Source organism: Lissotriton helveticus, chromosome 3_1, assembly GCF_964261635.1.
Source record: "Lissotriton helveticus chromosome 3_1, aLisHel1.1, whole genome shotgun sequence".
In the NCBI taxonomy this organism is placed as follows: Eukaryota; Metazoa; Chordata; class Amphibia; order Caudata; family Salamandridae; genus Lissotriton; species Lissotriton helveticus.
In genome coordinates, this window is record NC_136061.1 from 1038740319 (window position 1) to 1038756404 (window position 16086).

At 47.4% G+C, this 16086-nt stretch overlaps 1 protein-coding gene across 4 annotated transcripts in view; it reads right to left on the reverse strand.

Moving 5' to 3' along the window:
* DCAF17 (DDB1 and CUL4 associated factor 17) overlaps positions 1 to 16086 on the reverse strand; it is a 426798-nt gene that overhangs the window by 174542 nt on the left and 236170 nt on the right. For all 4 annotated transcript variants that reach the window (XM_078681578.1, XM_078681577.1, XM_078681579.1 and 1 more), the window contains 2 exons: positions 10500 to 10605; positions 7244 to 7386 (listed from right to left, as the gene is read on the reverse strand). In XM_078681578.1, coding sequence (XP_078537704.1) covers positions 7244 to 7386; positions 10500 to 10605 — 249 coding nt within the window. The remainder of the gene's footprint in view (positions 1 to 7243; positions 7387 to 10499; positions 10606 to 16086) is intronic.

The window sequence follows — 16086 nt, forward strand, 5'->3', positions numbered from 1 at the left end:
CGCACACATAAGGTCCTCTAACCAAGCTCCTAAAGAAAAAGCTTTGGAGGCCCTGGCGCCCCTAGCTGAATGTGCTCTAAACTGCTTTGTATCAATACACGCCTCCTGCATGACGCATCTCACCCACCCAGCTATTGTAGGGGAAGAGACAGCATGGTGCGGTTTCCGTAAGGCAATCAGGAGTTGCCATTTGCCCGGAGGGGGAAATTCAATTGTCATTTCCTCATAGGATTTCAGACAGTTCACCACGCATAGTTTGGGCACATCCGCAAAGGCCGGATACGAGATTGTCCTGGAATCTGACTTAGTACGGCGACCCAGAGTAAACGTCACCCCTTCTGGGGAAAAAACCTTTGCCGTTATGTCCAATGCTCGGATGTCCTAAACCCTGCGACAGGACACCAGACACAAAAGCATGGCCAATTTGTCCGAAAGCTCTTTCAGAGTAAGGTATCTATTAGGCTGCCAGGACAAAAAGAGATTCAGGACCAAATTAACGTCCCAAAGGACTGAGTAACGAGGTTCCGGGGGCAAAGACAAATGGATCCCCCGCAAAAGCCTACAGACGAATGGATGTTCCCCTATTGGGGCACCGTCCACCGGACAATGAGCTGCCGAGATTGCCAATCTTATCACATTTATAGATCTATAAGCCAAACCATCCGTAGCCAATTCCGCTAGGAAATTCCACACAGGAACGACGCCCGCGACCATGGGATCCAAATTCCGTCGTAGACACCAACGCATCCACTTAGTCCACGCGGACCGGTAACGTTTAGACGTACTGTCTGCCCAGGCCTTTGCCAAGAGGCCTTGAGCTGATCCCGAAAGTCCTGGGAGCTACCAGCGTCTCCTGAAAGCCTCCATGCCATGAGGCGGGAGGACCCTAGGAGAATGAGGTGGTGACGCTCCCCGTCCGGATTCAGCAGAAGATGAGGGAGCGGGGGGAGTAGGATTGGAACATCCCAGTAAAGTTCCAGAAGAACTGGAAACCAGACTTGAGACCTCCAATACGGCGTCACCACCATCACATCCGCCTTCAATAGGCAGATCCGGGACGCCGTTCGAACCACCATCGCAAACGGTGGAAAGGCGTAACCTTTCTCTCGACTCCAGGTTTGGAGAAACGCGTCCATGGCTTCCGCCAGAGGGTCGGGCCTCCAGCTGAAAAAGCGCGGAAGCAGATGATCCAGACGGGACGCAAAGAGATCCGCTGAGAACGGACCCCAGAGGTTGTCCAACCACTTGAAGACCTGAACATCCAGCTTCCACAAGCTGGAATCCCTCAGATGCCTGGAGTGCTGTGGGATTTCGAACAGACTCACGGACACTGGTACTCGGGGTAAGGATGGCTTTATTAGTTTGTAAGAGCGCTTCTTCTGAATCGTCTTTCGATAGTAGGGGAGAGGCGTGTCCGTTTCTTCTGACAGTCGTTCTAGACGCTTCACCGCTCCTGGTCTTCGGTATTCCCGGGGTCTTCTGGGAATAGTAGGCCGCTTCTCCTCGTCTTGTCGTCCCGTCCCGTCCAGCGTACCGAGAAAGAAGGAAAGCGTAGTTAGGCTGGGGTTGTGAAAGGTGCTCAGGGAAAGAAGTGAGGAACAAACGTGACTCTACTCGAACCAGGTACAAGTGACGGTTTGTGAAGGTAGGGTTTTACTCTAGAAGGGGGCCGGTTACTCAGGGTGGTTTAGCCCACCTACGACCCGCCCAACCCGCAAAGCGTGACCGTACCTGCTCAAGCCACACTTCCCTTGAAGCGTGGCTGGGCGAAGCGCCTCTAGGGTGGCCTCCTGGCGTGTCGCGGACGTCTCGTCCCGGTCTCCGCTTTTCTCCGTTCTTCTCCTCAGCTCCGCACCTCGGGGCTTCCTCGTCTCCTCGTCCCACCTCCTCCGCTTCCCGCTGTTCTCTGCTCGCCTCCTCTTTCCTCCGATGGTCTCCGCTCTCTTCCTCCTTCCTCCGATGGTTTCCTCTCCGACCTCTTGCCGGTCCTCTTCGCTCGCTCCGTATTCCCACTCCTCTCCGTCCTCACGCCAGTCACTTCCACTTCCTCCGGGTGTAAAACACACCTGCAGGTTCTCGGGGCAGGGTTTTACCTCGGACGGGAGGGCGTGGTCGGGGTCAAGCTCGGCCCAGTTAAAGTAACAGGGTTCTGCCGCTACCTCTGGTCCGGGGCTGTACACAGCATTCGGCGTCTTCCAGGTCTCGGTGTGCTGTGTAAAGAGAGGGGACACAGGTAAGCCAGGCGGGTCCGGGTCCCCCTCGTTACAAGTGCCAATCTGCCACTTGATTGGCCTGGCCCGGGAGATACTCTGCCGTTACCAAGACTTGGTGTGCCAAACAGTACTCCCAGGACTCTTTCGCTAGGTCTGCCAAGGCACGGGAAGGGGGCCCCCCAGACAATTGACATAACGTACTGCTGATACGTTGTCCATTTTCAACAGAACACACAAGTTCGCCTGGTGTCTGGTCCAACAACGGACGGCGAATGAACCCGCGAGAAGTTCCAAGCAATTTATATGCAACTTCTGCTATTCTGAAAACCAAACGCCACCAGTGGAGAACTCTCCGCAGCAGGCACCGCAGGTGGACCTGCTGGCATCCGATTCCATTACCAAATCTGGGGTCAACCCGAAGATCGCCCGGCCATTCCAGGCCTCCATGTGCATCAGCCACCATGACATTTCCTCTCTGGCTTCCTCTGACAAGGGAACTGACTGATCGTACAATAGGCCCTTCCTGAGATGGTGCGCTTTCAGGCGCTGCAGAGCCCGATAATGGAGGGGGCCCGGGAAGATCGCCTGGATGGAGGAGGAAAGAAGACCTACTACCCGAGCGATTTGACGGAGCGACGTCTGGGGCCTGGAGATTGTCTGCCTCAAGGTGTGATGGTTCGTGGAGATCTTGCGGGAAGGTAGACTCAATGAAGAATTCACGGAATCCACGACAAACCAGAGTAAAACCAGACTCTGAGACGGAGACAGGATAGACTTGTCTTTGTTGATGACGAAGCCCAAGCTCTCTAAAAGAGAGACAGTCTGTTGCAGCTGGGAAATCAATTTTCGTGGGCACTATGCCATAATAGGGATGTCGTCTAGATACACAATCATCCTCACGCCCTGGCCCCTCAGAAATTCGACTACCGGGTGAAGCACTTTGTGAAACACCACGGCACCGAAGACAGTCCGAACGGAAGGGCGATGAACTCGTATACCTGACCCCACCACAGAAACTCGAGGAAACGCTGATGAGGCGGATGGACCGAGACTACTAGGTACGCATCCTTGAGGTCCAACCGGACCATCCAATCTTGTGGTAAGAGGACGTCCCGTAAAAGATGGATTCCCTCCATCTTGAAATGACGGTAGATCAACCACCCATTGAATTCTTTGAGGTTGATCACCGGCCACCGCCCCCATCTGTCTTTTCCACCAGGAAGACGTTGCTGAGGAAACCGTTGGGGTGCAGAGCTGATCGACAGATGGCTCCTTTCCTGAGTAGGGCGGATACCTCCTCGTCGATCAGCAGAGCGCCGGGAACGGAGAAGGAGATGGGGTGTGGCCGTTCCGTCTGACGTGGCTGGTCGTAAAACTCTATATGAAACCCCTGAACGGTCTGCAGGACCCAGGCATCGGCCGTGAGACGCGACCACGCGTCCTGAAAGTTCGCTAAGTGGCCCCCAATACGCACGCGCCCCGCAGGGATAACACTTACCTCCTGACTGACCACCGCCGGTGTTATTCTTGAAGCCGCCACGGCCCGAAAGCGTTGCCCTCTGGTGGGGTAGAAATTGTTGTAGTTGACTGAGGTGTTGTACTGCCCTCGCCCGGAGCCTTGTCCCCTAATACTGGTCTGTTGACCGACACGGTCGGGCGCGCGGCCCGTCCTGAGCCCGGCCCCTTGGGAAAAACGAGTCTGAAACACTCTTTTTACGTTGGGCTGTGCCTTATCTAACGAAGTAAAAGTGGCAACACATTTTCCCAGCTCTTTCACAAAGGGATCCCCAAAGAGGCCCCCCATGTGCCACAGCACCTGCTTCTGAAGACGCCAAGTCACCCAATTATGGGTCGAGCTTCATCAGCAAAGATCGTCGGCGTTCTGTCGAATGGGCGCAGTTGGCGTTCCCCATTAAGGCTATTGCCCTCTGCGCCCAGTTAGACAGCACGTCGGGGGAGATGACCGAGCCCGTCACCTTCGCCTCTTCGGCCATGTCCAAAATCTTTGTCATTGGGTCAATGGCGTACAAACGTTTATCCTGACAGGAGTGCCTGGAGCGGTCTATTCCCTTGCGAGGGTCTTTAATATATTTTGCAAGGAAGGTAGCCATTTTGGAGTCCAATTCAGGCGTAAGGGCCACTTTCCCTTCCAATGTGGGCCGCGGACACTCCGCCTTGAGGCATCCCCTAGCTTCCTTCTCTAGGGGCTTGCGGAGACGACTCAAACTTGGCCACCTTGTCCTCAGGCGCCCAGGCCGCGGAACGTAGATGAATGATTTCATCCGGATCCAGCATACCTGAGGCGTCCTGGTGCAAGGTGTCCACAGAACTGGACGGGCGCCAAGAACGCGAAGACCCCTCATCGTCGTCTGTGTCAGTAGGGGAACCTCCATATTGAGACGGGGATGGAGGCACCGTAGAAACTGTGGCGTCCTGTGGTAGGGGGGGGGCACAGAAGGAGGTGGCGCGTATTTGGCCAAAAAAGCACTCTTCAAGCGCTCAAAAGCATCCTTGTCCACCCCCTGCGCCCCCTCCGCGCCACCCTCACCGCACACCTTTTTGGCCGGGGGGCGCCCTCCTCTGAAGAAGGTGTTGGTGCAGGGGACAAAGCATCTCTATGGGCCTGAGCCAACTTTGCGCACTCCGCCACAATGCGGTTAGTTAAGCGCTCCTCCATGGGGGCTACCACCTCATGAACACACTTGAGGATGGAGCTATCAACAGCCTCAAAGAAATCGTCATCTAATGGCATGTACTGCGCAGACTCCTCTTCCTCATAATAGTCCCCCTGCTCCATTGTACTAGATCAGTGGAATTACAACAAACAGCTCAGGCTGCCTTCAACAGTGACAGAGACAAGCGTGAACACACAGACCCCAAGACTGGCCTAGCCTGACTCAAGAGTGGCAACTGTTAAGGAATGACCAAGAGACAAAACCCCCTTAACAGGAGACAACCTCCCAATTTCAAAGAGACCGGCCGAGCCTGGGTCGTGTTTTGGGGCAGGACCAAGCTGCAGGATTCCGGTGCGGGCAGAACCGCTAAGGGCGGTACACGTACACCCCGAGCGCGCAAGCCGTCAGAGCAACTGACACGGCCAACCGCCACCCAGCCCCCTCCCCACATGTTCGTGTACTATCTCGCCGTTGGCGAGTATCCCGGGGAAGAACCCCTTATACAGACCCCAGCTGGCGTTCAAATTTGAGAAAGGGGCACAATACCGACCCCGAAGGGTGTTCTGGGTTTGGCGGCAGGGGGGAAAGGCTCCGGCGGGCTCGTTGCACTCTCAGCGCGGCTTCGCTCTGAGGTAACCGCGCTGAGGGAGCAACGAGATGAGCGCGCTCCCCGTGGCAGGCTACGGAGCACGCCGCAAAGTGCCGGCCGCGTCAGGAGCGATTAGCACTCCCGCTGTCCAAACATGAGAGATAACCAGGGAATCTGCAAGAAAACCATTAATAAATAGGCAGTACGAACAACGCAATTCCTCTCATAGGGGCCCAAAACCCTGAAAACAATGCAAAACAGTAAAAGGAAATTGGCAGTATAGAAAACCACTTAGCTTGGCTGCGCAGCAGCGAAGAAAGAGGAGTTTTTCTCAGGATGTTGGAGTTTTCTTGGGGTCCTGGACAGAGTGGAAGGACTCCGTTACGATGTCAGACCTGGGACTCATGGGAGTTGATGTTTATGGACTGATTTTGCTCGTTTTGTGTAACAAATGATGTATTTTTCTCTGGTTGTAAGAAATAATCAATGTTATGGCTTTTCTGGTTGCTGTGAGTTTTGCATAAGGATTAAAGCGAAGGAAGAAAAGCATAATCTGAGCCTCCGTTCCTGACATTGAGAATATCTTCCCATTCATTCCTATGGGCCTCTAGGCCCATAGGAATGAATGGGGAGGTATTCCTTAATTGCGAATCGCAATTTGTGATTCGCAATTAAGGAATATGTAGGATTCGCAAAATGTATTGCAAATCCTACATACATAGAGTTTTGCGATTCTCCAATAGCAATTCTCAAAAATTAGCAATTTGAGAATCGCAAAGCCTAACATAGGTACATATGGCCCTTAGTCCCATAAGGAAAATTAGCAAGCATGCACACAAGTCACCATACAGCACAGAGCGTGGATAGCAACTACTTGTCAGTGAGTGGCCAGAAGATAGCTTCCAAGAGACACCGCTGGAAATATGGCTCCAAGCACACTTCTGACTGACTACTTCATTCATTCAAGCACGTTATAACCAGCTAACACCAGCTAATGGTGAGCTAGTCTTAAGATGAGCACTGCCAAAACGTCAACAGACTTCAGACAGGAAGCAGCGGCGGCGAAATGTGCCTCATCCACAGTATGTGCAGTCCATAAAAGTAATATTGAACAGACATTGCCTCCCACCATTGGTCTTCCATGCAGTAAATAATAGACATGGAAACTGCTGAGATTCAATAACCTATTTTTGCTAATGTTTGACATTTAGAGAATTATTCTAGTCACCTTGTCCATTTCCTGTACACGTTGCGACTCCTCCTTCACCTAGACGCCATGAAACAAAACATCCGAGACGGTGACACTCACTCGTAATGCACTTGCCCAACTCAATTTCCAGTTTCTCTTTTCTGCGCATGTTGTGCTAGTTCCTAAATCTAAATTTGCCTTTGGACATTTCTCCAAGCGTTGTTAATAATTTTGCAAGATCATGTCTATAATAGGCAGCGAGTGTAAGCTCCTTCCATTAGGAGTTACATTTTTGCACACATCCTTTTGTTCCTAACTGTTTTACTCTGACATTTTCCATTTGTGTGTACGAAAAGCCAGTGTCCGAACGTAATAATTAAATAAAGGAGAACAATCAAGTGTGTCTTTTCAGATAACCCATTATTTAAAAAATCTACACGATGCAGCATGGTGACTATGCAGAAATGGAAACACATGCTCACCTCCAAGGTACACCAAACAATACAAGGTTCCTATCAATGTACAGTGTTAATGTACCATTAAACACAATTTTAGATCCTAACAAATTGCACATTACCAAGACATTGTTGTTCAGAGAACATATATGATAGGTTCCTTTCTCCTTTTTCTTGTTGGGTGTAATGATGTAATGCCATGGGAACCCTCCGATCTGAAATGCATTTTCCAAGCAAGAAACTTCAAACAGCAGGGGCGGACTGTCTGAAACAAGAGTGGAAACAACAAATATATGCAAACCATTAAAACGAGGACATTGAAACCACCCCCTTAGAGCAGGAGAAGTGTTTGGCTAGATGCCACTGGCAACAACACATGAAGACGAAGCGGACCCAATTCTTAGAGGATTTACTAGACTTGCATACACCCAAATCAAATTTGTGCAAAACCGCTGTTCACCAATGGCGCAAATCGCACCAAACTTTAATTTATGAATGGGCCCCCCATTTTTGGGCTATGCTGAACACTGATATTTTGTAATTTGGGACCCTTCGTAAATAAGAGGAGGTAGACAGATACATGACCAGCTCCAACATGTTACTTGACTTACCTGCACCATTGTTGGTGGCCTGCAGAGGATCGCCTTAGTAGGAGTTAAATGAACATACCCCTGCATGCTCAAACTGAATACAATAGCCTTGAAGAAGGCAACTAATGGCAGGTTAAGACTTCAGCTCCAACAATCCATTACATGTCTCTCTGTTTCTCCTTGTTTAATCTAGGACATACATCTCTCAGTGTGAAGAAGGTCCTACCAGCATTATAGTCTATCGGACTTAGGTAGTACCTTGTGCTGTACCGCTTGTTAAAGACCTTCTCCCTCATTATACGCTGAACTTGGGAAGAGGGCCTTTAACAATGCTACAGCCCTTACGATATGTAAGCATATGTGCACGGAAACAACTTTTTAAAAAATATGTGTGAAGCATCATTAAGAGGAACTTTTCCACTTGACTAATTAAGACAACTGTCCACATTCTTAAAAAAGAAAAAACATCCCTTTTATATTCATGATCAGTTTTAAATATAGCACCCGGACTCGTATTATGTGTTATTTTTCAGGTGCTGTCCGGTGATGCATTGATTTGCTTTGAAAGTCAAGTGAGTGAAGGAAGTTACTGTCAAAGGAGTACCTTTATCTAAAGAAGGGGATGATACAGAGTTGAAATTGATCTTCGGCACAAAATGTAAATAACTTTTGTAGGCCGTGATGGGTGACGGATTCAGTGTAATTCTTCCCTGCACTGCCTTTCCTAGCTGGCAAATGTGGTACTGTATGCGATTGCTGCAAAAACTCAATCCGTCTACTTACAATTCTTATTGTACTCCCGAATTTTAGCGAGCACCCAAGATGGCCGGGTCATCAGGAGAGGATGTGGTGCCGAATCAGAGCTACTGACTCGGGAGCAAGGGATCCGGGTTTGGGTCTCGGCGTCTGTTCAACATCCCATGATTCTGGGCAAACCACTTAATCTCCCCGTGCCTATGGACAGCACCTGGATTCCCTCTCCAGTGATATTGCCCTCGGGTGATACATTTAAATTTATGTCAGTAAATTACACCTTGTAACTGTCAACGGTGTACCTTCTTGTCTCCACTAAACCTTTGTAACTATGCTTGCAGCCATGTTTATATTGCTAAACCATGTTCAAGTATCTCTCCTGATCTAAAATCATTGGTCATCATCCTGTTCTAGATCAGCCCTCACCCGACCCCGCTCCTGCTAACCCTCCATGACACTTGACTCAGAGATCTTTCCATCGGCAGCTGAGACCTAGACATTTTGACTGACGCCCGGTGGAGCTACCTCGCAAGCAAAAGGGGAGATGGACTATGGATTTCCCTCTTTGAACGTCACCTACCCAGTCGGTCTTTGGGCAAACTCTCCTGCGTCTCTCTAATGGACTTTCCTCCCTTCTCCTCTTCACCATACCCCCTACCCCCCTCCTCTCTACTCTCTACTCTTCTCCTCTTTCCAGCTATTGACCTTTGCCCTCACCCGTCCTTGCTCATAGTTCCCACCCTGTCTATCCACTGGACTTTCTTCTGTGAACTTTCCCTCGTTAGTTGAGACCTAGCAATCTGACTGATGCCCGATGGACCTACCGGTTTAGCTATTGGGCTGATGGGTTGTGGGTTCCCTCCTCGGACAACACCTACCCAGTCGGGCTTTGGGCAGACTTCCTTTCGTTTCTCCTGCCGTCTTTTCCTTCATCCTCCCCCTTCACACTTCCCCCTTCCTCCCTCCTCTCTATTTGTCTCACCTTTCTTTCCTCTCCCAATTTTGTTGCTTAATTTGTGATGTAATGTGTATTTTTTTTCATTCTCAGTAACATTGTGTATCCTAATGTAAAGTGCTCTGATACCTACAGGTCTAGCCAGCACTATATATAACATATAAATAACGTTCCTCTGAACTTCCGATGGACCTCTGACGGTGCCCCATGGATGTCAAAACTGTTTGTACTCACCTGGATACACGAGCAACCTTGGCTGTTGCCCGGTGGCGCTGTCATATGCAGCTAAAGAGGAGTCTGGCCCTGGTTTCAACCCCTCTGCCGTCACCTACCCAGCCAGACATCTGTCATTGTTTTCCTCGTTTTTCCCATTGTGTATTCCCTCCCCCTCCTCCTCCCCCTGTGACTCTTTGATTTAATTGATGTAACTATGTAACTTGTAACTCGCTGTAACTCATGTAAAGCACTCTGATACCTCCGGGTCTAGTAGCGCTATATAAAACTTTTCAAATAAATAAAATAAAAAATGTTCAGCTGTATTGAAATTAATTTAAAAATCTTTTGTAGCTTGTGTCCACATTCTTCTAACACTTTTGGGGGTGTTCCTTCCCCAGTCTCATCCTGGATAATGAGTTACTCTTGTGCCTGACTGGAGTTAATGTTTGACTTTATCCAGGGAGGGAATACCTGTCTGTGAACATTTGTGAATTTTCTTAATCATGGAAGGCTAGGAGTGTTTACATACTATGACGCTGACTCCCAACCTGGAGCCCTCACAATCGTCGCTGTGAGCAGACAGTAATGGAAAAAATTATACCATACTGATGGAATATGCAGTGGAAGGAAATTCATTAACAAGTGCAATTACAGGAAATACATTAACTAGTGAAGTTTCACATTTAGTGAATCACTAGCATGAATGTGCACTTGTCGATGAGACTTATCTAAAAATCAATAGCATATTAACTGTTTTGTGAATTGTGCCTTTTTATGTCACGTGAGGAAACTCTTTCTCTGTAAGTATAAAGGGCAGGTTGTTGGTCTCTTAAAATATACGACTATCTAGAGATGAGGCAGTACCTGTAATTTTAACGTTGCAAGGGACACCAAAAGGAAAGTCTCCCACAATTCCAGATGAGCCTTTCCAGTTGCATTGTTGCCCCAAATCGAGTTGTTGCTGAGTACACTAAAAAAAAAACAGAACAAATTCATTAGCATAATTAGCATAACTATTAGGAATTATACAAACGTAACCATAGACAATTCTTCTAAATGCAGAGGTATATGCTTGTAACGACATTATCGAGGAACAATTCGAGGAGATCAGTTAAAAGGAAAAAGACAAGAAGCACACAAAACACATGTACTAAACTCAATCATATTTGAGGTCCTTATATTATCTTACATATTGTGCTTACAAAGCTATTTCGAAAAATCGGAATAAAAATGATGCTTAACTATATCTTAGATAAACGTTTGAGAGATGATTGCAACCTGAAAAGTAGTTTTCGAAGTACAACCCAACAGCTGACTGCAGCCTCTGTAAAGATTAGTGTGTGATAAATCATATTAACAGTCATTCTGCTATGTATACAAAGAGGGCACCATGTGTACAAAAATGCAAAGAAGACAATTTGTTACACAGGGTTGCAAATACTAAGCATTAGAAAAATCGTCTCACAGCTCCCATTCTAGCAGCCAAGCCCCTAATGAAGAGTGCAATAGACTAAACATTCTCTCCTCAGCTCTGTCCTTGGAAACACAATAATGCACATCTCCTCTCACTCATGAACAGCGTTCCACAGACAGGAATTAGGTTGGCTATTCAACAAACTAACCAAATACCTGCTTCCAAATAAAGTAAATACGTATACTTTGTTAATAATTCATAGATTTTGATTCGTTTATTTCAACTTTATGTATAATAAATGTTGTTAATATTTATGTTGCCATTATTAGCAAGTATCATCTATTATTCTTTGTGCAGCCACCCAATCTGAATACAACCGTATACACAGACTTGTTGCTGTATCTAGCACTTCTGTCCACAGGGATTTCACATTTATCGAATAACTACAACATACACATTTCTAATGAATCGAAGTAAAAGAACGATGGGCCAGATGCATAAAGTAATCGTTTTGCGATTTCCTAATTACGAATCTTTGCAATTCAAATGACCTACCTCATGAATATTAATGAGGTAGGTCTCAATTTGCAACCCCCTAGGAACGCAAAAATCACAGGGATGATGGCCTGCTGGGCTCAGCAGACCACCATGCCGGTGATTGCTTTTAAATAAAGCAAATTGAAATGCAGCCCGTTTTCCTTAAGGGAAAACAGGATGTGTTACACAAACAAAAATGAAAAGTATTTTTTTCATTTTTTAAGAGCAGGCAGTGGTCCGTGGGACCGCTGCCTACTCTTAAAAAATGATTTTACAAACATTCACAAAGGGGAAGGGACGGGGAAGGGACCCCTACCCTTTTGCGAATGGATTACCACCGAAGTAGGTGGTAAAATGCGAATGTTTTGCGACCGCATTCACAGTCACAAAACATTCATGCATACCATTAGGATTCACTATTTCGAAGGGATGCCCTAAACACACCCCTTCCAAATAGCGAACCGCAAACTCATTTTGCGATTCAGTAACAGGTTACCGAATCGCAAAATTGTGTTTGCTGCATCGGAAAAGATTTTTGGGAATCGTAAATGGGTCGAATCTGTGTTTTTGCCTGTTTGCGAGGAGAAAATGCTTGATGCATCTGACCCTTTATTTGGAATAATTCACAAAATTCAGCAAAGTAGCAACCAGAGGAAATTGGTGAAAATTACACACAGGGCTACTAATTAGAAGGTATACACACCTGCACAGTTCAGATTGGACTTGCAAACATTAGTTGAATCCTAGGGAAACGGTCAACGTTATTAGAACTACCTTTCAGGGTCGTGCCCACGATAGCATGCACTAGCACATGCGCTCGCAAGGCACTACTGTATTCAGTAAAGGCCTTACAGCCTACCCGTTGCTTTCCATTTGTTGGATTTAATTTCACTCTTCTTTGCTTCATGCATCTCTGTGGAGCAGGGACCAAGCACACATTAACTCAACTTAATCAGTGCCTGTCTGCTGCTCCCAACGCGATTGAGGTACTAATTTTTCCTCCACTCTTCAAGCCCATCTGCCCTGTCAGTTACTCCCTCTCACCTCCATCATGTTATTTCCCCTATCCCCCGGCTGTCCTTAATTGTTTGGTTTTTTAGGTCCCGCCTAGCGAACGCAGCGCATGCGCTGTTTCGCTTGGCGAGCCTCTATTGTTGTGGCTTTTGCTAAGGAAGGGAGACAATCTATTTGCGCGCACGGACATCCAATGTGCATGCGCATGGCGTCTCCTCTGCCTCACACGCTCCCACCAGCGCGCCCGCATGGCGTCTCTTCTCTGGCTCCCACACGTATCTTGGATTTCACTTTCCGTCCCCCATCGGCTACATAAAGACAGTTTGTTCTTTTTTGATCCATTTCACAGGGAAGCAACTAAATGAAAGAAGGAAAGAGAGGTTGCGAACCGTTTCTTCAAGTCACAGTTTTCAGTAAGTGAGTAGCAAGATAGAAAGAAAGGGAATAATAGGAAGGGGGAGGGGCAGCTGCCATTACAGAAAAGAATAGGACATTGTCGTGTCTTCACTGGGCAGTAAGGAAGAGACAGAGTCCTTTTCCTTCTCTGCCCGTCCCTGAACGTCCACGAAAGTAAGCCGAGCCTTATCTGACTGCTTTTGCTTCAGGGTGCGCGCACGTTTGCCATTCCTAATGGCGACGAGTGAAAAGTTGCGACCAGACTCTGGGGAGTAACCGGAATTCCGTGCGCCTCTCCTTGTTTATTTATATCAAGCTGCTGGCTACTTTCCTAGGAATGAAGGGCCTGCAGATTGCCCCAGATGGTCTTTGGGGCATTTTTTGTTCCCGAAGGCAGTCATGCCAGGTGGTTCCCTGTCCTGTCTGCAGCCCCTCAAATAGGACCTCAACTTCTTCACATTTCGCGGAGTCCTTACCTACTACTTGCCTAAGTATTCTTTACTGACAGAGAGGTAGGTTATTTTGCCTTATGTATTTAGGTGGGTGTGCTTTATAAAGAGAACTGACTTGTTGTGGACACCGCACCAGATGTTTGCAGCATTGAAAAAACCCTTTTAATTGCTTTGTAACTTTTTTTGCTAAGGATTCAAGTCCATTATCTGACCTAGAGACAGTGTTACTGCTAAGGTGTTTTACCAAAACACAAACTCTTTCTTGCACACTGTATTAAAGTGTGGTGCTGTTTGTTAGAGTTCAGCAGGCTCCCAGCAAGGCTCACATGAGCATGCATCCCAATGCCAGGAGATAGCTTTAGTGATTCTCTGGATAGTTTTGGTAGCTTGACTTTGTGCACACTACAATCATGTGTCTATACTGAGGGTGCACAGGGACAAAGAAAGCAATCTAGAGCTGGCTTTGTGGTCTGGAGTGAGCTGAGCATCTTTACCACCAGTTCACGGGGCTACGGAGGACTGGGAATTGTGACAGCAACTGCTTGTCTGTTCAGGGCAGGCCTTTTGTATCTGTTAAATATGCAATAAGGTGCACCATACACCATTCTATTGTGTATTTATGTTTATCTAGTCCCCTTCTGGACTACACCTAGACTGCAGGTGTTAATATTGTGTGCACATTCCTAATATGTTTTCATGCTAAATACCAGGGGATATACAGATATGGTGCGTTCTGTTTGGGGTCCGCGGTCATATATTGGTTAAAGCCTTTTTATGCGTTGGCTGTTGTTTGCTGTATTTACAGTTTTAATGTGAATATGATCGAATAATAACGAAGATTTGAACACATCAGTGAAAATCATCGTGAATTGATTGGGCATTCTAACTTTGTGATATTTTATATCTAAATATTGTATAGTGCACCACCCTACTTTGTTTGATATTGAGAAACACTACAGGTGGCTTCTAAAGAACACTTCAGGACCTTCAGCAGTTTGCAGTAATGTCACGATCCCTGCTTAAATGACATTGAGCTCCACCATCTCCTGTGGACAGACCATTGATTGACACTGCCTTGAATTGTGTTTATGTATTTCTGGGGTTTCCATGGAGCCAGCAAGCAAGCTTAGACCACTCCAGGAAAGCTGCAGGTAAAAAGAGGGCGCCCATCTCAAAATTCCTCTTTAAACAGGTGCACTGGGCACAAACAAGATCAGTGTGTCATATTAACAGTGGTAATGCCCCACGACTTGAGCATATTCTTGGATATATAGTCAAGTTTTGTGAATAAACAAAGTCAAACCTGATAGAATGTGTTGTTCTCTTCCTCATTGTTTATTAGTTTGTTATTTTAGATATCTGTCACATTTGAAATAATTTCACCTCCCGGAGAGGGGTAGCCAAGATCTGCCCTAACATTGTTAAAGTTATTCATTAATTTCAGTAATGCTTAGACTGGACACAATTTTTTTTAAACAAATATCCAGGGATTCAAATATTCTGAGCTGCCAAGTTTGTGTTTCAGATGATTTGTGATGTAACACAGAGTCCTATAAACAGTAATACAACTGCAAAGAGAGAGTTTTAAGTGGTGTAACTTGGGGGGATACGGGAGTGATAATATAACAAGCATTGAAAATGCAATAGGTCTCGCCTTTGATTAAATTAAAGCCATTTGCTTTGCTAATAGTATTGTATAGCAAACCAAATGGCTTTAACTTAATCACAGGCTTGTTTATGTAAGAGTACTTCCTTTCACCGCTCTACACTGCCTGTCTCATTTTCTCACTCTTGAAGGTTTTTTTTTTTTTCACAACAAATTTTATTAATTGATCAGGTAAAGGCATATATGCAGTTCTCCACAGTCAGGAGATCACTGCCAAATAGCAACACATGTCTCAATATCTGGGAAGCCCAATCAATAAAAAGTACAACTCCCCCCACCTCCTCCCTCCACCCACAGCCACCCAAACAACCCCACTACCCACCCCTTATCCCCCCCTAACCCAGTGCACGTGATCACAGTAAGCCCCCCGTAAGTGCTGATACTAAGCCAGGCGCCGTGTGTCTCTCTAGGCCTGGAGTCCATCGTCTAAATCCGGACCGTCGTCGGGATCTGCTGGAGGCTCCAGAGTCAACCCCCTAAACTCAGCCCACCTTTTCTAGATTTTGTAATGTTTCCGTGGGCATCCTCTGGCCTCGAACACTGGGCGCTCTAGCCCCATAAAATAGTCCAATCCAGCCTTCCACGCATTCAGGGGGGGCTCGTTCATTCTTCCACGCCCGTGCCAAGTCCCGCTTGGCCACCACTAGGCCCAATAACAAAAGATGAGGTTTGTAAACATTCCCTCCCACATCCTCCAGCACATGGAGAAGACCCAAGCAAGGGGTACGGGGGAGATCCCACCCCAGCACCTCCGACAGACAGCTCCATACACCATTCCAGAACCCAGTCAAGCCAGCACAAGACCATACAGTATGCAGCAGGGTACCCATTTCGGCTCCACATCGCAGGCACTCCGGGGACACAATCAGGCCCGCCTTCCACAGCCGCTCCCGTGTATAGTAAGCCCTATGCCAATATTTGAATTGGATTAGTCGGAGTCGTACCGAAATAGCGGTCCCACGCGGGGACTCC